At 33.2% G+C, this 22,903-nt stretch overlaps 1 protein-coding gene across 2 annotated transcripts in view; it reads right to left on the reverse strand.

Moving 5' to 3' along the window:
• Positions 1 to 224: 224 nt before the first annotated feature.
• CPNE8 (copine 8) overlaps positions 225 to 22,903 on the reverse strand; it is a 256,264-nt gene continuing 233,585 nt past the window's right edge. For both annotated transcript variants that reach the window (XM_040233468.1, XM_040233469.1), the window contains 5 exons: positions 21,870 to 21,997; positions 18,663 to 18,765; positions 16,546 to 16,603; positions 11,821 to 11,894; positions 225 to 1,684 (listed from right to left, as the gene is read on the reverse strand). In XM_040233468.1, the coding sequence (XP_040089402.1) occupies positions 1,496 to 1,684; positions 11,821 to 11,894; positions 16,546 to 16,603; positions 18,663 to 18,765; positions 21,870 to 21,997 (552 nt within the window). In that variant the 3' untranslated portion in view covers positions 225 to 1,495. The remainder of the gene's footprint in view (positions 1,685 to 11,820; positions 11,895 to 16,545; positions 16,604 to 18,662; positions 18,766 to 21,869; positions 21,998 to 22,903) is intronic.

A 22,903-nucleotide genomic window follows, 5' to 3' on the forward strand; every position in this document is an offset into this window, starting at 1 on the left:
ACTCCAAAATGAACAATTAAAGATTGCCTAATTATATAACATTGCTATTGATAGATATGTGAATATATATATTTTTCTTTTCTGTAAAATAATTTCATGCTTATAAAAGTCACCCTTAGTCAACTTGGGACAAAGAGAACAACACATAGTAGAAATAAACTGAGTAATAAATAGGATATAAGTAAGGAAAATATTATAAAGCAGGTACATTGTTGACACAAAAGAAAAAATAAACATACTTTTTTATTATTTAAAGGAAATTCACAATCATTTCCAGGAATTCTTTAAGAATTTAAGGCCATTTGTTCTAAAGAAATGCTTTAATTTAGACACAAACGTCATTCTTGTCACAAAACTGTAATCCTCATAAAAATTGTACATGAAGAAGCTCTTTACAATTTTAAATTGTGTACTATCAGATTAGAACATAGGAGCAGGTTTTTTTCCCCACAAATGTGTCAAGTATTAAGTCACGCAGTTGTATATATTTAATTGGGAATTTCACAAGAAACTTCTCGCCTGTACATGCTTTGTGGCAACTTGGAAAGGAATACAAATCAAAAGAGCCAGTATCTCTTTGAATTAAAATAATATCTAAGCAAGGTATAATGAAAAAAGTGTTTAAAACATCTGCTGCACAGTTAAATATTCTGAATTTTAGTCTTTCTACATAGTATTGCAATATAAAGACATTACTTTTTACACAAAGTATTTTCTGTGCATTTACAGTATACAATGTTTGACTTTTTATTATTTCTACTTATCATTACAAAACATAAACAAATTGCAGTTTAAATTTAGAAGCCAAACTTGATGAAAAAGTGCATGTTCTTTCAGGATAGACATCTGCTAAGTGTAAATTCCCATACTTGACAAATAGCATAGAGAAACTGTTTACTAAACAGATGCAGCTTCATAAGACAACTCACTGGGAAATGTGAACTTATTTTTACTTTCTCTTCTTTGCAATTGCATTTGATCAGACAGTCATTCAAAGATATTGCTCTTGTGATTATAGCTATTGCAATTCAGAAGACAAAGGAGTCAATATTCAAAATTTGTATTCTTAAGAATAGTTATAAAAGTATTTTAATTTAAAAAGTAGTAACATGTAAACATTGATACAGAGAGACTGCTTTCCTATACACATAGCAGTCTAAGACAATATCTCAGTTAAAAACATAGGTTGTGCTTTTTCCCAACAATTCACTGGAAATTAGCTGTTTCTGTCCAAAAACTTTAAGATTCATACAAGACATCATATTTTGCATCAAGCATATAGACAATTTTTCTGTTGCTCATGCAACAACCATATTTACAGTTTTGGTTTAGGAAGATAATAAATTTTGGATAGAAAATAGCATACTAACCAATTCTGCTGAAACCAAACTGAGATGAATATTTTATTCCCTGGTTCATTACAGAGCACCAGGAGAAAAGCATGGACTTAGCAGTTCTAACCAAAGTGTAGTTACATTAGCATTTTGGAACAGAGTTATATTTGAGTCTGTAACACATGTGTAGATGGGGTGTATGGGGGAGGTGCAGGTGATGGCTTGATTCCTCTGGCCCTCATGTAGGAGAGAAACTGCTCAGGTATCTCTGCTAGGACATCTTTAGCTAATCTAGCCATGCTCAGAATGTGGTTTCCACTTCTGTCAATATAATCTCTGAATGGCACAAACTAAAACAGAGTTGAAAGTATGTTATTTAACAGAGCTTACCATGCTATTTAAATAAATAAAAAAATAGACACAAAACCAACATATATAAACTTTTGGTTGTAGGAGAATCAGAGAAGCTGGAGCAATGGCAAAATGCATAATAATTACTATGATTTTAAAGAGATTTGATTCATTATAAATAGCTCTAACAGTGACCACATCTTTCTTATAATTTTTCTAAAATGAGATGTAATTGTTATTTATGTTTTTTCCCCACAATAACTCTTGTCTCCTGGTCCTGATACACCCATCATGTTGCTACATGCATTATACAGTTCTGAGTTCTACACCTAACTTTGAAAAGAGCACTATCCTCCTCAGGGTTCAGTTTCTTCTCAGATGAAGTTAATGCATGCTTAACTCAGCTTTCAGTGTAGAAATATTACTCAATTCAGGGTTAAAAAATACCGTAAATTGCTAAAGATTCCTGAACACGTGTTAAGTATTTTAAATTATATTAGCAGACCATCAAATCACATGGAAATGAATGAAAAATTTACACAGTTCACATTAGTATGAACCTGAAATATGCTTGATTTTTATGTTATTTGAAAAGGCAAACAATAAACAATTGGAAAACTTCAGCATAGACTTTGGTATACTTCTTATTGATGTATACCAAATATCAAAATTATTTTTACAATACATAAAAATGATTGCTCTATCTTTATATAAACAATCATGTGAGAATTTGTATCACTGAATACTCTGACAATAGATTGCTTGATTCTGTTCTCTGTTATAAAGGTTACTTAAAAAAAACACTGTGCTGTTTGAGAGCAGTAATTCAATTTCGCCTTAGAGACATGATGATTCTTGAAAGCAACTTGAGAACTGGTAATGTTGTGATAGTTTTGGACATGCAGTAATTTTAGGTTTTGGAGAAAAGGCACAGTGAAGACATTTCAGGAGGTTGAACAACTTTTAAATATAATGTTTTGAAGTTTAAATTAAATCATTTTTTTCCTAGAGAATCAGGGAGTGAGCACACTCTCATCTCATACATAACTACTTTAAGTTTATTTTGAGAAATTTACTTTTGATTTGAGCAGTTACTCAAGATGTGCTTTCAGGAAACAACTGTTATTAGGGAGCAGACTTTAAACCAGTCAGATACTTGTGATAGATAAAGCAAGTTAAAATGTTAAATTAAATAGCAAATGTAATACCATTTATATGGTGAAAGCAATATCTTTTAAGGAAGATCAGAAAACTACTTCTTTCTTTTTAATATAAGGCATACTACAGACAGAAGCATACTTATGTGATCATAATTTTACCCTGTTATGATACCAAGAGGAAAACAACACAACTTTTAGAAATGTGATAGAAGGTGACAAATGTTTCTCTTATTTTAAAGGTAGCTAAGTAAGGATAAGAAAAATACTGACAGAGTAAATATAATCTTCAGTTGAGAAAAGAAAGAGGCATATATGAATGTTTGTAAAGTCATTATCTAATTTGGACAGGATGACATTTTTAACAAAAAAAGCAGAGAGGTGCAAACAAAGTTAGGTTTACTTTCTTTCTGACACTATAAGGTGAACACAGTGAAGGACTGATGAGACAAAATATCTAACTTCTGCTATTGTTTATTTCATTCTTATTTTAGAAGGCATATTATTTTAAAAATAAACATTTAGTAATGGTTTGGTTGCCTGTGTGCATGTAAGTCACTTCAGTTGTGTCTGACTTTTTGCAACCCTATGGATTGTAGCCCTCCAGGCTTCTCTGCCCATGGGATTTTCCAGGCAAGAATACTGGACTGGATTTCTATGACCTCCTCTAGGACATCTTCTTGACTTAGGGATCTAACCTGTGTCTCTTATGTTTCCTGCGCTGGCAGGCAGGTTCTTTACCACTAGCAACACCTGGGAAGCATATATCTATATCTATTTTATGGGAGATCAGTTTTTTAACAATCTATAGCTAATACCTATATTTCAGGGAAATGGCAACACTCTGGAAAATAGTTGATTCTTCTCTAGGGCAGAGGGAGACCTTACCTGCTTGTGTCTTTCCTTTACCTCAACTTTGCTCTTATATTTACTTTTATTTTGGTTTCAACTTTTTTCCTAGACCACGTGTGAAGTCGCTTAGTCTTGTCTTACTATTTGCGACCCCCTGGACTGTAGCCTACCATTTTCCTCCATCCATGGGATTTTCCAGACAAGAATACTGGAGTGGGTTGCCATTTTCTTCTCCAGGAGATCTTCCCGACCCAGGGATTGAACCCAGGTCTCCCGCATTGTAGGCAGACTCTTTACCATCTGAGCCACCAGGGAAGCTCTTCCTAGACCATGGAAGCTAAATTTAGTAATCTTTTTATTCCCTCAATTCACAAACTCTGGAATTAGACTCCCCAGGTGCAGAGGCTGGTCCTGCTGCTTATTAGCTGAGTGATCTTGGGCGAGTTATTTTCTACTGTCATTCAGTTTCCTCTTCTATAAAATGAAGATAATAATAATAATAATAATACCTTCTTCATCTGGTTGTTATATTAAAAAAATCAACAAATAAGTGCTTAAAACAGTTTTAAGCTCATAATATATGTATAAGTATGATAGTCATTATTATTACTATTCATTAATTTATACATTTATATATGCAATATAAATATTGGACTATTTTCTTTCTAGTCTTTTGTTTACACTCATATCAAACTTTACAAGAAATATTTTTTTATCAAGCTTTTCTCTCTTTCAAATTTAGGTACTAGTACCATAATCTAAAAAATGTAATTCCTGATCTATTTCTTATTAAAGCATCCTGTTTTTTTCCACTTTTTCAGCAAATGTGGTAAGATGTGTTAAATTTTTATTGAAGTAAATATAAATTTATTTTTAACAATGTTATAACACTCTGGAATGTCAAAACTAAGATTCAAAATCATTGTTTGCAGAATACATACAGTTATACTTATCCTTAAAACATGTTTATAAATAATGGGTAAGAAAGAAATCTTAGTTTTCAACAAAGCAGGGAGGTATATATCTCATTTAATTTATGTTTACTAAATGTGGGCACAGATTCTGATATGTTCCTTGAGTATGGACCTTGCCCCTGAGTTAAGAGTCCCTGTGATATTATCAACAGGAGTATGCCTCATCCCATATGTGTGTTGGGAGTGGAGAAAAAGATGGCTGAGAATGTTCTACTCACTAACCTAAATTATTTCATCCTTTCCAAAGGAACATTCAACTCTTCAGTAAGTCAAGAAGCACTTCCCTAATTAGACATGAAAATGACAAGTGACTCTGTCCTTTACCTCTTATCAATGTTGAACCTCACACTATTCATGACAAAATTATACTCTCTTTCTTCTTGGATTATTGTTCATATACTTCTACAGTAACAATCTTCCACTCAACTTATCAGACCCGTCTGTTTATTGTCCCTTTTAATCACTTATTTCTGATCACTATACCTAGGGACCTCCTGTTCAAAATAACACCTACACATTTATGAATGTATGTTGGTCATTGACTAGTACCATAAATTAACTTGGACCTTTAAACTGTTTAGGTTAGAGGAACAAATCAATTTTTACTTTGAACTAATTTATCACATTCATATGAAGAATACCAATAAATACATTCTATTCAGTGGAAATATACCATATCCTGACACTCTGCATCTTTATTTTATACTTATATCCAGAATAAGGAAAATGTTCTACAGAGTTGCTCTAACAGCTAACTTTGCCTATTTGTGAAAAAAGTTTGAATCAGTTTGGGCAAATGAGCTTTTAATTGAGGTTCTGTTCCATTTATTTGTTCCTACTTTGCAGAGCTCCATTAGAGCATTTCATGTCTAAGCCTTCAAGGTTATTATTTACCTTTTAATGGAAGATATGATTTAAATATATTTTATAAGGGAATGATAGGCTGGATAGCAGCTGAATGAAGCCAGGATAAATGATACCACATTATATTCAATGGCTAATTCATAGCATAAGCAAGTAAACAAATATATGGAAAACCTTTACATATATTGCTTTAGAAAATAACTCACTTAAGTTTTATAATAACAATAGAATCTCATCCTGCATGCTGTTTATATTATAGCCATATGAGAGTGAATCTTGAGACAATGAATATAATCACACATAAGACTGACTACAATGTCATATGTCAAGGTATAGCTGGTAGGAAACAATGATATAAAAATGCCTTCCCACCGGACTATGTTAATATACTGTCAATAATAACTGATACTGATATTAATTTTTTGAGCAACTGGCAGTTGGGAGGCTTTCTGCTGAGTGATTTAGTACAATATCTATTTAGTTCTTATAAGCATATTATGAACTTACAAAGAAGAAAATAAAAACTTTAATTAACTTACCCCAAGATCAGATAGTTGTATGTATCAGAGACATTAATTAAATTCAAATTGATCTCTTATACATTAGCTACTACAGTGATATGAAAAGGGGAATACATCTTTCTAATCTTAACGATAATTTGGCCTTTTAGGAGAGTGGATGCATTATAACAGAAAAGATTTCGGAATCAGAACCCTGCCGACTTTTTGGATCTACAGACTTGTGACCTAAATAATTTTTCACAAGTTGGTTAACATTCCATCTTGGGCTTCAGTGTCCTTATTTATAAACATTAAAAGGCAAAGTGGCCAGTATTTTGAGGAAGATATAAAGTAATATGTTAATAAAGTGAAAGAATGGGGAAATTTATTCAAGTGTTAAGAAGGAGAGCTTTGTAAAAGGCTGTGTACACTGGGAAATTTCAAAATGCCGGGTTTTAATCAGCCCAATGAGGGGGAAGAGTATTCCAGGTAAAATGACAAGAGAAAATAAGAGCAGAACTATAGAAATGGGTGATGCAAAGACAATTAATTGTCCTATTGGCCTGGGCAAAGTGGGCATGTGTGTTTGCTTTGTTTGTGTATAACTAAAAAGGAAGATTAGAGTCAGGCCATGTATTCTCTTAAATGCTATGTTTAGGTTTTAGAATCAAAGATATACAAAATACTTGCTAAATATTTTAGAATAAGAAATTTCAAGATTACATTATGACTATACTTCTTAACTGGGCTTTCCAGGTAGCTCAGATGGTAACAAATTTACCTACAATGCAGGAGAACTGTGTTTGATCTCTGGGTTGGGAAGATCCATTGACGAAAGATACTCCAGTATCCCTGCATGGAGAATTCCATGGACAGAGGAGCCTGGGGGGCTGGAGTCAATGGCATCGCAAATAGTTGGACACAACTGAGCGACTATCACTTTCATTTCACTACTTCTTACTAGCTATGTGAGTAGGGACAAGAAAGATAAAACTTCATTTTTTTTTTTTTAATAAAATATGGTAACCAAAGTACTTGTCTCATAGGTCAAGGTGAAGTAATGTTATAGCTCTTAGCCTGCCTAGCATATGAAGGACTTAATAAATGATTAAATATTATTATATAAAGAAGATGGATGCCACTTAAGATCTGACATAAAGGAAAGGGTCAATTTTTGTTCTGATAGCAAAGAAGGGCAATGCAAAAATATGTTCCAACTACCACACAATTGCGTTCATTTCACATAGTAGGAAGGTAATGCTCAAAATCCTTCAAACTAGGCTTCAAACAGTATGTGAACCAAGAATTTCCAGATGTACAAGCTGGATTTAAAAAAGAGCAACCAGAGATTGAATTGCCAACATCTGTTGGATCATAGAAAAAGTAAGGTAATTCCAGAAAAAAACATCTACTCCTGCTTCATTGACTATGCTAAAGCCTCTGACTGTGTGGATCACAAAAAACTGTGGAAAAATTTTTAAATTTGGGAATACTAGACCACCATATCTGCCTCCTGAGAAACCTGTATGCAGGTCAAGAAGCAACAGTTAGACCTGGATATGGAACAATGGACTGGTTCCAAATTGGGAAAAGAATACATCAAGGTTGTATAATGTCATCCAGCTTATTTAACTTATATGCAGAGTACATCATACAGAATGCCAGGTTGGATAAATCACAAGCTGAAATCAAGGTTGCTGGGAGAAATATCAATAACCTCAGATATGCTGATGACACCACCCTTATGGCAGAAAGTAAAGAGGAATGAAAAGAGCTTCTTGATGAAGATGAAAGAGAGTGAAAAAGCTGGCTTAAAACTCAACATTCAGAAAATTAAGACCATGGCATCTGGTCCCATCACTTCATGGCAAATAGATGGGGAAAAAGTGGAGACAGTGACTGATTTTATTTTCTTGGCCTCCAAAATCAGTGTGGATGGTGACTATAACCATGAAATTTAAAGACGCTTGGTCCTTGGAAGAAAAGTTATGACAAATCAAGACTGCATATTAAAAAAACAGAGACATGCTTTGCCAACAAAGTTCTGTATAGTCAAAGTTATGGTTTTTCCAGTAGTCATGTATGGATGTGAGAGTTGGACCATAAATAAGGCTGAGTGCCGAAGAACTGATGCTTTCAAACTGTTGTGCTAGAGAAGACTCTTGAGAGTCCCTTGGATAGCAAGGAGATCAAACTAGTCAATCCTAAAGGAAATCCACCCTGAATATTCATTGGAAGGACTTATGCTGAAGCTCCAATGCATTGGCCACCTGAATCGAAGAGCCAATCATTGGAAAAGACCCTGAGGCTGGGAAAGATAGGAGGCAGAAGAAGGCGATGACAGAGGATGAGATGTTGGATGGCATCATCCACTTAATGGACATGAGTTTGAGCAGTCTCTGGGAGATAGTGAAGAACAGGGAAGCCTGGTGTACTGCAGTCCATGGGGTCACAAAAAGTCTGACATTACTGACAGAAAAGCACCAGCAATGGAGAAGTTGGGTGCCACTTAATATTTGACATAATAAAAATCCCATCTACCACTCCCAACTTTCTGTGGAACTCAGCTACCTTCTACCATTTACAGTTAGGCTTTTGTTTGTCCACTTAAGAAATTTGAGCTATCATTTGGAGTGTGTTAACTTGATTAGCAATGTGTAAGAAACTGAAAGTAGCAAAAAGTTAAGACATCCTAAATAGATCTTATTTTCTGACATTATTTTAACCACCAGTATTTACAGCACTGATTATGATGAGTTAGATATTTTCTGATGGTAGGAAGATTGATAATATTCTTGGTGTGTCTTTGCAACCTCGAAATTATAAATATTCAAGAATATTTCTATTCTTAAAAATAACTCATTTAAAAATGTTTTGGTGAATGGAAGAACCAGGAAACCTGTAATTGTGGAATGTTATGAGATTTTAATTAAGGTGAGAGAAAAATGCTAATTCTTCTTGAATACAACGTGATATGTAAATGATTACCCTGCAAACTATTTTTAAAAGATAATCAGCATTTAGGAATTTCTCCATAAGATTAGAAAAGGATTCATCAAATATCTTTAAATAACTATAGACATGTAAGTCAAGATGCCATTGTCATTCAGGAGGCTACTAATTCTCTGGGAAGATCCTGTTCAGTATCTGTAACATCTCATGACTTTTTCAGTTCAGTTTTATATGGTAGAATAGCTTGAGTCAATTCCTTGAGTCTTTAGCTATATATCATCAGGTGCCTTCAAAATTTTTGGTGACCTCAGTGTCACTTTATGATGATATATTAGTCTCAAGATTCTGACTTTTAATGAGAATATATATATATATATATAATTTAAAGTCCTTAAAAATGTGTTGTGTTGCTGTTGTAATGCATTTATGCATTATATATATATATGGAGATGGAGTCTGGAGATAATGAAAGAAAGGCTCAAGGGAAATTTATTGACTTGTTCAAGATCAGAATGACAACATTATAATTTTGTAGACCTGAGTCCTATCTCAATATTCTGTCCAATGTAGCAAATCCAATTAGAGATGAAAGACTTTCATGATCAAGGGAACTTTTGTTTTATAAATAAAATAACTAAAAAACTTGGTTGTCACTAATGTAATATATTAGTCATCTTAAAGGAAATCTTAATGTTATGAGCAATCTTAACCACCCTCTAATGTGTGTGTGTGCTCAGCTGTATCTGACTCTTTGCAACCCCATGGACTGTAGCCTGTTGGCTCCTCTGTCCATGGAGTTTTCAGGCAAGAATACTGGAGTAGGTTTCCATTTCCTCCTCCAGGGGATTGTCCCCACCCAGGGATCGAACCTACATCGCTCGTGTCCCCTGTGTGGCATGCAGACATTTCACCACTAGCGCCACCTGGGAAGCAGCTACCTTCTAAGGGAGAGAGTAATGTCAATTTCCTTTAAGCATCATTTAGATGACACCACGAAAGATGAGGTTGCCTCTTTTAACTTTGTAAAAATGCATCAAAACAGAAACATAACAAATTTTAAGGGACTTCAAATTTATACTTCCTTGCAGTAATTTGATTTTAAGGAAATTGTGAACCAAATATTACGGAGAGACTTTTATTTTTTTTATTTTTTATTTTTTTTTTTATTCAATTTGTACATTTTATTTTTTGTCTAAATTGTGTATATTATATTTCTGAATAGGTAATACATACACATTGTAGAAAATACAAACATTACATAAAAGTATTTAGCAAAGTGTCTTCAATTTTTCTTTGATTCCAGCCAAGTAATTCTCCTTACTATAGGCAAACAGGAGACTTTTAGAAAAAAAGTGCATTTACCTGGATCTATAATTATGCTAACCAGCTTAAGGTGAATAAAGTGTCTAATTACAAAAACAAAACATTGTGGGATTCTTAGATGACCACATCACCATGTTCCCTTTGTCAGATGCTTTTAAACAAATTATTCATGTGTGTGTGCTTTTTAACCTAATGTGAACATTAGGTGAAAAGTTTAAATCATATTTAATTGTCTCCTTAAAAAGTTGTTACACAGATGTTTCTATCTTAAAACAACTTTGCTGATTGATAAAGAACAATGCATTTGTACTTGTCAAGATTAATCTTTTTTATTATATTTATGGATTATTTTATATTATTTTCCCTCTCTAATTTTAAAAATTATTTTTGTTGCATTTTATTGAGTGTTATTTAAGTAATGTATTTTATATACATTAATGATTAAATCTTTACAACAATGCCAGAACACTGAAATTTAGAAAGCTTGTCCAAGTTATCACAGAGGACAATCCAGGATTTGAACCAAATTCTGTTAGATTCCAAATAGATTCTCTTAGTGACTATATTATGGGTGAATATATAAGTTATTATTTAGGAGATAATATTGAATTCCATTAGTTGCACTTTCAAAACTTTTAAATCATGTGCTCAAATTGTAACAGGGACTTCCATTTCCTATTTAAAAGGTGTACTTCACAGTCATTTTTGTTTCTGATATCCTAAAAGATATAAACACTCTAAAGAATGCAGAAGTTTAATTGATTTAACTCCATTGCTTCAATCATAAACTTACTGTATTGGTTAAAATTTGGTTAAACTGATTCTTTTCTTTCTATTCCCTCCCAGAATACTAGACTTCAGTTAAGTATTTTTCTTTATTCCAACAGAATTATAAATCATGTGTATATATATATTTCTACATAGAAACACATAATCTACTATTTTGCTATATTTTATTATATTATTATACAAATTATTATGTTATTATATATTGCTATATGAACACATACCCTTTATATAATTTTTATATTTATATATAATTCTAAGATCTATTTTTCTACTCTTCTAGCCATAATCTATGAGAAAAATAAAAAATTTTACATTTTTGGTTTGTTTCTACTAAGTTTAGTTATGTTTAATACGTATCAGCTATTTTAAAATATGTTTAATCTTTGTTGAGGAGCAAAAAATAAATAAATAAACATCATTAAAAGTCTGTTGTGTTTCTGAATTTTAATTTTACCAAAGACCTCAGTGATATTTTCTGGTAATAATAAAGTAAGAAAAGATACTTGTTAACAATTCTGTTTTATATGTGGTGAACATGAAGTACAGAGGAAAGTAATTGGGTACTTATTTTAGGCCCTGTTACTTACCATGCATCTCATAATCATCCGCCTATACTAAACAGAACCCGAGGTTTGATTTCAATTTAAGCTGTTCATTTACAAATCAGAACTGACACGGACTCTTCACAATGAACAAAATAAATAATTTTCATCAAATTTCTTACCTGCACAATGTCTCTTTCAGCATATTTTCCTCTGGAGGAAACTCTTACATCATCTCCATCCAATTCAACCATTGCTTGAAAATAAAACAGGATAATTTATCCAAAGCATTTTAGCCATTATACTGTAACAATGTAGGCAATAAGGAAATCAAGATGTATAAAGTAACAAAATGTCCTATGTAAAGGCAGAAAGCTTTCTGATCCTTTCATCTCCACAGTGATTTCTTCCCCAAAACTTAACTGAATGTCAATTTTACAAATGAAGAAAGCAAGCGAAGACCTCATGTGATGCTTTGAAAAGTGAGGAGAGCCTATACAGTGTAAAAGTCTTTAGGTACATCTCCCATCCTAAAAATTCTCAACTCTGGGTTACATGCTTACATGATGGATTCATCAAATGAGGCTAATTCATTCAGTTTTAATGTTTTTTTTTTTCTAACTTAAGAAACTTGGTACTAATCATTATGGAATTTCCAATAACAATTTGAACTTTATTCTCTTTGAAATTACAACAAACTATGCAATCATATTGTCTGTAATCTTTTTGTGAATAGATTTTAAAACAAAAAGGCATCTTTTAGTGACTGGATAAATCATCTCTCTCTGAGGTATGATTTTTTTCATTGGTTAAAAATAAATTTGACATTACATAGGTCAACTATTTTTTGGGAATGCTGTGATATAACAGAATTGCTGGTATATAGTAGTGTTATGCTGCAATTGAGAACATTTTTCAGAGTTTGATGTTTTTGGTGAGAATTCTGTAAATAACTAATTACATGAGGAATGCTAATTTGTACTTAAAGTATAATTGTCTTACTAGTAACTCATTTTGTATACACATGATATTCACCAGACTCCAGAGAGCCATTTTGCTTTTGCAAGCCAACTGTTTGCTTTTCGCTCTCTAAAAAATACTAGAATGCAGTCCTCACCTTTTCACTGTTTTCTTCAGTGCTTGGATAATGCATTTCAGTTAAAGATATTTTACTGTTTTTCCTGTTTTTTTTTGATTGAAGTATAAATCAAATAACATTATATTATTTTTAGCAGTAAAATGTAATGATTCACTATTTGTGTATACTGTGAAATGATCACCATAATGAGTCTAACTGACCATACATGATTATAAATTCTTTTTCTTTTGATAAAAACTTTAAGGTCTATTCTCTTGGCAGCCTTCATATATGCAACATGGTATTAATTATACTCACCACACTGTACATTACTTCCCCATGACTTACTTATTTTATAATTAGAAGTTGGTGCCTTTTGACTTCCTTCACCCATTTCACCCACCTCCAGCCCTGGCAAGCCTCTGGCAACCATCAAACTGTTCTTTATATTGTTATGCTTTTATTTATTTTTTTTTAACAACATGTCTTTTAAGTTTTACTTTTCTACATATTTTCAGGAATAAATATCTGGGGTGAAACATTGCCAGTACACATAATTTGATAGTGGACCATCATCCAGTAATCTGCTTAGATATATAATATATGTCAATATTTAGTAAATTGTATAAATTTCCATTAACAAGGCAATTAAATTATTCAAAATACAAAAGAACTATTTTTCTCTCCTATTTATTAGGGATCTAAATAGGAAAATTCAATATACTGAAATATTTTCAATAATTAATTTCTTTTTCTTCTAGGTTTGTTTTCAAAATTTTCATATTACTTTGAGATATAAATGAACACTGATGGTGACATGTCAGCAATCAGAGAATTTTTTCTCCTATATTATCTAATTTGCTAATAACTCATAATGATTACCCTATACTCACTCAAAAATAGACAACAAAAATTAGATGATGTTCTGGGCCTCACCTTCCACAGTCCTCTATAATCTCCATTGGTCTTTGTGAGTGTTTCATTTCAGTTAAAGAAAATGGCAGTTATTCAGGCAACAATGTATTAGAATGAGATGCTATAAAAATATCACCCACTTTTCAGTATGTCCTTTGGGTTAAAAGGCTGCAGGTAGCAGAATTGGAAACTACACATTTGAGAGCAGGAAGAAAAGAAATGGCATGTAAGTGGTGGAAGGGAAATGTTCATCCTTCAATTTTTCAGATCATCTGGTCCTCAAGGAGCCTGAAATAGTAAGCCCCAGTTACCCACCTGATCCCCTCTCTGGAAAAAAGATGTATAAGAAACAGAGCTGTATTTCTTTCTAGCCTTGGGAGACAAAATGACGTTAGAACCCCTTATACTTTCCCCCCTCTCCTAAACTTGGATCAAGGCAATTACATGGATACTACATTGACTTGTTGCATTTTAAGGACAAAGAAATTCTGCTTTGAAAAATTATACAGAAAGTTTTAAATTATTCTCATTGAAATTTAGAAATAAGACATTTAAATACTCATTAATCTAGTAGTTAATTTATATTTCGTCTACTTTCAAAGAATAGATGGCAACATGTTGTATTTCTTGCCTATGTAAACCTCTTGGTTGAAATACATGTAGATGTTGGATTTATGTAGCTGAGAAAATATGCAAGTTTTACTTCAGTCTTTTCCTACTAATTTATATGCATACTATATAAACTTACTTATGGTTGATTTGGAAGTGCCTAGAAAAAGGCTCCTCTGATAAGATAATACCAACTTGAATGTAACTCAGAAATTTTCTTCCATCAGGGTGAAAACAAAAATCAGATGTTTCAGGACCCTAATTCCCTATTTATAGGCTTGCCAGAGGAAAAGTTCACTTTAATTCCCAAGACAGAATTCTATGGGAAGGCAAATTCCTTATGTCTATAATCTTCAATCACTCTTCCTCATGAGAAGAGTGATTCATAGGATAACTAAGATTGGGAGATGGAACTGACCTTGAATCTCTTTTTGGAGTAATCTATCCTCAGGTTGAAGGCAATTTCTCCCTGTGGTATGATAAATAGGCAAGGCTCTGCTCCTGTCCAGAGGAGGCCTTGACAGAAAGGTGAGGTCATTTAATTTTGGGGCAGAAAAGAAACAAGAAGTCTGAGTTTGTGCACAGGATAACTCAGATTCTCTAATTCTGAACTACAATTAATAAAACTTACATTTTGATTTCCATTTGAGTGACTCTTGCATACTTTTTTTAGTTAGTTCAAGAAGTCAGAGGGGGAAATAATGAATTTTCATACCTCAAAACTCTGATAAATAATTCCTTGGGAACAAAAGAATTGAAGAAAATAAATAAGTGTGGCTATTGTATGAGGGTAGTACCCAAATAGCTGTGCCTGCTGCTTTGAATAGAAATATATGACCAGAAATATTCACCAGGAAATATCAGTTGCTCTGTATTCACTCATTATGTGTGGGAGGAGGTTGAACAAGTGACTGAGGTCTCACACCTAACAATGGTCTTCCACAGGACTCCGGGAGAGCTGGGATGTACCCAGTGAAAAGTGCGTACTTGAGAGGCAAAAGCAAATTAGTAACTGGAAGGAAATCGTGAATTACTTTAACCTAGCAATGGGTAAAGTTTGTGAATTGTAGCCTGTCACTGCTCAATGCAGATGATCAAGTATACAAAGTATTAACAAGAAAGATGTGTCTTAGTTTTCCTGACTCCACAGAGGTAGCTCAGATTCATGCCTGATGGACAATGAAAACAGATGTAAGTATTCAGAGACAGAGAAAATATTAGCAGGAGCAACAGCAGGCAGGACTAAACTGATTTTGCTTTAGAAACTGGGAGATTGTAATGATGCAAAGTGTGACCAGCCAAGTAAGGAATCAAAGGAAAGAGTCTCCAAGATCAGCAATATAACTGCTGTGTTGTTTTACCTGAGACTGACAGATCTATACTGTCCGTATTGGGGAGGCACTGGTGGTTAAGCAAGAATCATCTTAGTGATGATCATATTATGATTAGCCACCTATGTGCCTAAATTAACCTGTGACATACCAACAGTTGCTTCAAATATTTTAAAATTATTCTAATTTCTAAAGTTCCAAGCTAAATACTCTCATTATCAATGTAAAAACACATGAATCAGGTGAATATTATGTGGTTATACAGTTGCTATCTAGCATAGAGTTCTCTTAAAGGAATCCATCAGGTGACAAGAAACAGACTAACTTTAGGGTTTACCCAGATTACTAGTTACATGAACACCCATCATTAATTGGCATTTGAAGATGGCTTTAGCCAACAGAAATGGAAAACTACCCAATAAGTGAATTTAGCATAACCATATAGTCTTATTAAGTTTCAGATAGTCATATCCATTTTCATTTTACTTTGGTCTTTCATATGACAGAACATAAATATTTATAAAGATAATATCTATCAACTAGCCAAGGTCTGAAAATCCATTATTATGCTTCACAACATAGTGGTTTATTTGTTCACAAATTTAGTGCTCACCCTTAGAAGTTTTTAGGGAACCCAGAGTGTGTTTTGCCTTAGGAACAAAAACTCAATTTATCACTCAATACGAAGAAATATTTTGAGGTACAATTCATCTCTAATAAAACAGAAAGCTACATGGTTGAATTGACCTACACTAGAGAGATAATGAACTACTCAGAAGACATTCTTTTAATTTGCTCACTTCAATAGACTCCATCATGTGAGATCTATGTCTGTACATACATGGACATAGTATACAAATCCACATGCACACGCATATCCCTATATGCAAAAACAGGATTGATAGATATGTAAGTACATGAGGAGTTACAGTTAATAAATTCCCGATTAATGCTATTGAAATTTTATTACTCACCATCAAATTCTGCTGGTCCAACACCTACTATAATTATTGACATTGGAAGTTTTGAAGCCTTCGAAGAGAATACAGAATTTGTTCACAATTAAGAAACTGAATTAGGAAAACAACTAAGAATTAGGAAGAAAATAACATCCTAAGTATTGACACTGTTTCACATAAGTTCATTAAAATACTTTTGGACATATTTAATATTAACACAGAATAATATACTTGACTCCACTTTTATCCTTTCTGAACTCCGTACATATGCTAACTCACTTGGATTTTCTTCAGGAATGACCAGTCTTGGATAATTTTTTTTTTTTTTAAACTGACCATTTGCTTACACTTGCTATTCTCAGACAAAATCTTCCTAAGCTGACTCTGGGTATTTTAGTCTCTTTTTTCATGTTCTCTCTCTATTTGAAGATCTTTTTGTTACTGAAAGGTGAAAAAAGATAGCATATTTGTGAAAAAGTAGTGCATGTCTGCATGCTAAGTCGCTTCAGTTGTATTTGACTCTGTGCAACCCTATGGACGGAAGCCTGCCGGCCTCCTCTGTCCAAGGGATTCTTCAGGCAAGACTACTGGAGTGGGTTGCCAGTGCCTTCTTCTAGGAGATCTTCCCAACTTAGGGATCGAACCCATGCCACTCTTGCATCGGCATGCAGGTTCTTTACCAATAGGGTCACCTGCGAAGAAAAAGTAGTGCTCTACCTCATTTATAGTTGTGGTTAGGAAAAGCAATTTTTATAGTAAATGCGTGACTACAAATGATAATTATAGAAAGTTATTATTAGTATGATTAAATAATTTTATGCTAAGACTATGAGATCCACCAACAGCAAGGTGGATCAATATAGCAACCACATCATCAGGTCATTGAAATATGAATAACCGTTCTTCAGTACATGTCCTATTAGTTTATTTTTTATTTTAAGTTTTTAAAAAAATTTTAATATTGCCACCATAACACGTGTGAAGTGATATCTAACTGTGGTTTAGGTTTGCATTTTCCAAATATTAATGATGTTGAGGATCTTTTAGCTTGTTATTTGTGTATCTTCTTTGGAGAAACACCTTTCAAGTTTTTTTTTTAACTTTTTATTTTGTATAGGAGTGAAAGTGAAAGTGTTAGTTGCTCAATCATGTCTGACTCTTTGCGACCCCATGGACTGTAGACCGCCAGGCTCTTCTGTCCATGGAATTCTCCAAGCAAGAATCCTGGAGTAGATTGCCATTCTCTTCTCCAGAGGATCTTCTTGACCCAGGGATCAAACCAAGATCTCTTGCATTATGGGTAGATTCTTTACCATCTGAGCCACCAGGGAAGCCCAATATAGCCAATCAACAATGGTTTCAGGTGAACAGTGAAGGGACTCAGTCATACATATACATATATCCATTCTTTCCCAAACTTCCTTTCCATCCAGGTTCCACATATTATGCAAGATAGTGTGTCACATAATGTGCGAGCTTTTACCTCTCTTTCATTTTGTGTTTGGTTTTGCTAAGTATATGTCTATAAAAATTTGATTTTTTCCCACATGTAACTAATTTTTCTCACACAAACAGCTAATTATATGCTATTAATAATTATGTCATTAATATGCCATTAATAATTATGAAATATGATAAGCAATATTTCACACAACCATTTTTACTAATGTCTACTTTGTGTCAAATACTGCTCAACTTGAATATAGAAAGGTAAGTAAAACCAGATATAATTTTGTAGATTGCAATCTAGTAAATATAGATTTTATAGATTATAGTCTAATAAAGAAGACAATCAATTAATCATAAATGTAGCGCATAATTAGAAACTAGTCCCCATCCAGTTCTATCAACATAGAAATTAGCACAGTTCTCCTGTAACTGAAATGCAAATATTAAGAAATATTCTGTACAAATTGTAAGACTGTATACATGAAACTAATAAACACACTCATGCACATGAAGTTGATGATATGATTTATTTTCATTTATAAAAGAGTTGTCTAGATAACGCACTGGCTGCAAAGGCATGGGCATTTTGTTTCACTGTTAAGTCAACTAAGACTTCAGTGAATTAACCTAAGTAGCACCATGCTTTCGTTTAGCCAGCCGAAGACAGAATGACTCCTACTTACGTTAACTATGGACTCCTTAGTTTGAGCCATATCTGAGATAACACCATCTGTCACAATTAGGAGCACAAAATACTGGGAGCCATCCTTTACGGAAGCAGCATATCTGAAAGGCAAATAAAAGGTAAACAATACCCAAAATAAAACAGTTTCTCTCACATGATAGCTGCTAAATATAGTTAGGAATAGTCAACACATCTGTTAATCTCAAGAAAATATTTAAACATTTGTTAGGAGCCTATATTAGGCAAATTCTCAAATATACAATTTTTTTTCTCTGAAATAGCACACTAAAATAGCAGCATACTGGATGCTGGCACACAGAAATGTTGGGCAGCCTTAGAAATTCATTCACAAATGAAAGGTGAGCTGGAAGGTATGTTACCACAGAGGAATGGCTATGGCTTTTGGAAATAGATATCTTGTCTAAGCAACACATAATGTGTATGATCTTCTGCATAAATTACATAAGCTAATTGAACTTTATTTTCTTATCTTTAAAATCAAGATAATGCAACTTTCTATTGTTAATAAGGAAATTTCATGTATGATAGTAAATATTTATATTGTTATACACTGGTAGATTTTTACACATGTTAAATTATATAAATGATTGTTATTCTTGTTTTGGAACTAGATGGCAGTGATCATTGCATAACACTGTGAAACTGCTGAATGTCATTGAACTGTAAACTTTAAAATGGTTGGTTTTATGTCATGTGAGCTTCACCTTAATTATAAAAATGCAACAGAAGAAATACTTTTTGACAAAGCTATAGTTTTAGGCCTTAAATTGGTGAAAGATGAAAAGGAAAATATAAAAATCAAAGACAAAAATTAGGCATGTAATGAGAACATATTCTAGTACTTATCTTCTGTACTCTACTGCATAATTCTCACCAAATAATACTAGAAATATATAGGATAATTTTATTACTATATTTCCTCTCTTTTTCCATTTTGTTCTACCATTCTGAGTATCTTGATGATATTCTCAATAGAATATGTTTTATGACTTTTAGTACATAACTAGTATAATGGTCATATCTAGTAATGAGGAAGCATTATGGTGCTCATAGAGGACAGTTTATAAAAAATCATCATGTAAATCACAGAAAAATTATTTCAATGAAATATCTATTGATTATCAATGAAAATCAGTACCTGATGGACTCTATAATAATAAAGTTTGAATACATGTGGACAAACCAATGGCCTAATATATCAGGGCAAACTTTATAGCTAAAAGTTTAACTTTTACAGCAAAGATATACCAGCACAAAAATCTATGAAATTAATTGGTAAACACTGGTAATAAGTTATTATAAATGCAATTTATAATAAATAGCATGAGTTCACACAAAACAGGTTCTATCATTTTTCTTAATTTTCATAAAACAGTGATGGGTATGACATTGTGTAAGAGAGTAAGAATCAAGTATGATATATCTTGCATTAATATAATTTTTCATTCTGCTTTATTTGATGGCTATCAAAGACTTAGGAAAAGAAAGTATAGATAATATGACTTATCTATGTAACACAATAAGCTAGGAAGTATTTTTCAAATTACAAGTAATGACTCAGTGAATTTTGAAATCAATTTCGTGGGTCAAGATTTGCATTAAAAAAGTAATAGAAAAGAAAAGGAAACCATAGTAATAAAAAAAGAAAATATGAGCTAATAATAAATATTATTTCATATTATTTTATTTTAATTATGTGTGTCCAGGGTTGAGATATAAGGTTCATTGTTGTTCAGTTGCTAAGTCATGTCTGACTTTTTGTGACTCCATGGACTGTAAGCCTGCCTTGTTCCTCTGTCCATGGGATTTCCCAGGCAAGAATATGTAGTGGGTTGCTATTTCCTTCTCCAGGGGATCTACCTGACCCAGGGATCAAGCCCACATCTGCATTGGCAGGCAGATTCTTTACCACTGAGCTACCAAGAAAACCCATAAAATTGATAAGAATACAAATTGTAGCTGAAAATGCTTGAAAAACCTGATCTAAAGGGTTACACTCAGAAAAAACATTGTCAATGTATCAGTGTAAACCTGAGATGGAATTCCACAGGAGAGTCCACTGTCCTGGGTGCAGGGATATTTTATTATCTTGTCTGTGTCCCAGGTAATGAAAAGTAGAACATACTTAAGTTGCTGATCATGTCTAATGCACTTGTGTGTGCTCAGTCATGTCTGACCCTGCAATCCTATAGACTGTACCTCACCAAGACTCCTCTGCCCAAGGGATTCTCAGGCGAGAATACTGGAGTCGGTTGCCATTTCCTCCTCTAGGGGATTATGCTGATGCAGGGGTTGAAACTGCACCTCCTGCACTGGCAGGCAGATTCTTTACCACTGAACCACCAGGGAAGCCTGACCATATCTAACAGGGAGATGGTAAAGTACCAGAACCTTCCAATAGAGAACTTCAGTAATTCAAATGCAGTACTTTTTAAGTTTTGGTTACATATTGGGAAAGCCATGAGAGTTGTTCCTTTTCAATTACCTAAAAATTAGGCAGGGTTTCATAGGATTTAAAACTGTGTCAGTAAAAATTTTTTAGGGATTTAAAAGTAGTGTCTAATTTACTAGGGGAACTTCCCTTGTGGCTCAGATGGTAAAGCATCTGCCTACAATGTGGGAGACCCGGTTATGCTATGCAAATGTATATAAAATTTTACATTAACAATTTTTCTAGAACATGTATTTGGAATCATAAGCAATTATATTCTAATCTCAATATCATATACTTTATGTTAATATCAGGGAGGTTAAAATAATGTGTCCTATATATCACTGAAAGGCTTTAGTTGTCTTCATAGAATTCAATCTTATTACTTCTATGTTGCTATGGAATATAATCTTAGATATGAGTGATTTCACAATTGAGATTGTGATCGATATTGCTCTCATGGATGCTTATTCAAATAATACAATTTTTTTCCTTGGTTGAACAAATATAGGTCCTAACATAAACCAGTGTATAGTTTTCATTTGATATTTTGATATAAAGTTCTTATTGAAGTATCATGATAGCTCAACGGAGATTTTTTTTACTGTATATCTTTTCCTTCACTTTCTTGGGAGGTAAATTATTAGAAAACAACTTTCATTTGTGGAGCCATGCCAACAATAAAATTATGATTTCATTCTGGTCCAGCACACTAAAATAAACAAATTATTTACTCCCAAGTTATTTACTTACCTTGCTACATGATTAATTACAGGAGCAAAATTGGTTGGCCCATACAATTGCACAGATTTCAGACTCCTATAATAAGCTTCCATGACACCATCAATGCCATTACAGTAGGGGTTTTGGGGGTTCCCATTCTGTAGAAAGTTACAGCAAAAACAGGAAAAGAATGAATAATGTCTATAAAAATAAACTAAACAAGAGAACAACACATGTTGATATCCATAAAGCTTTTTTCAAAGAAAACTTAGTTATATATTTATAATAGCAAATAATAATAATCAATTGAGTAATCAACAATAGATTATAACATATCAATATTAAATAGACTGTGATATGCAGTAATGTGCAATCATTAAAAATGGATACTTTTCAACTAACGGGCAGAAGAAAATTCTAAATAATCTTGAGAAGTTGAATATCACATTTTATGATTAATACTTATACACAGATCTCTGAACATATAGAGATGAACATATAAAAATCTGAAAAGAAGGAAACAAAATATTAATAGTGGCTACCTCTGAGTGGTTATATAACTGTCAATTTTTATTTGATTGTTTAGATTATTCTGTATTTTCCAAGCTTTCTGCAGTGATGTGTATCAAAATCAGGAAAAATACTATCAATTCAAATAGTTTTTCTTTATGGAAGTAAAAACGTAAAATATCTGCCACTTGCACATTTTCAGGCCAAAATGGATAACCCCCCAAAAAGAAGGGATCAAAGGGAGTATAATTTGGTGTGAGTAGCATCACGACAAGGTAAAGTGAAAAAAATCAGAGAAACTTGTTCATATTGTTCAGTGGAATTGGAGCTTGCCACAGGAGTTCTTGGGCCTCCTAGGTGGTCAGTGGTAAAGAATCCTTCTGCAATGCAGGAGATGTAAGAGACGTGGGCTGATCTCTGGGTTTGGAAGATCCTCTGGAGGAGGGCATGGAAACCCACTCCAGTATTGTTGCCTGAAGAATCCCATAGACATAGGAGACTAGCAGGCTACAGTCCAAGGGGTTGCAAAGAGTCGGACATGACTGAAGTGACTT

The sequence above is a fragment of the Oryx dammah genome, unplaced genomic scaffold (assembly GCF_014754425.2).
Source record: "Oryx dammah isolate SB20612 unplaced genomic scaffold, SCBI_Odam_1.1 HiC_scaffold_29, whole genome shotgun sequence".
Taxonomy (NCBI): domain Eukaryota; kingdom Metazoa; phylum Chordata; class Mammalia; order Artiodactyla; family Bovidae; genus Oryx; species Oryx dammah.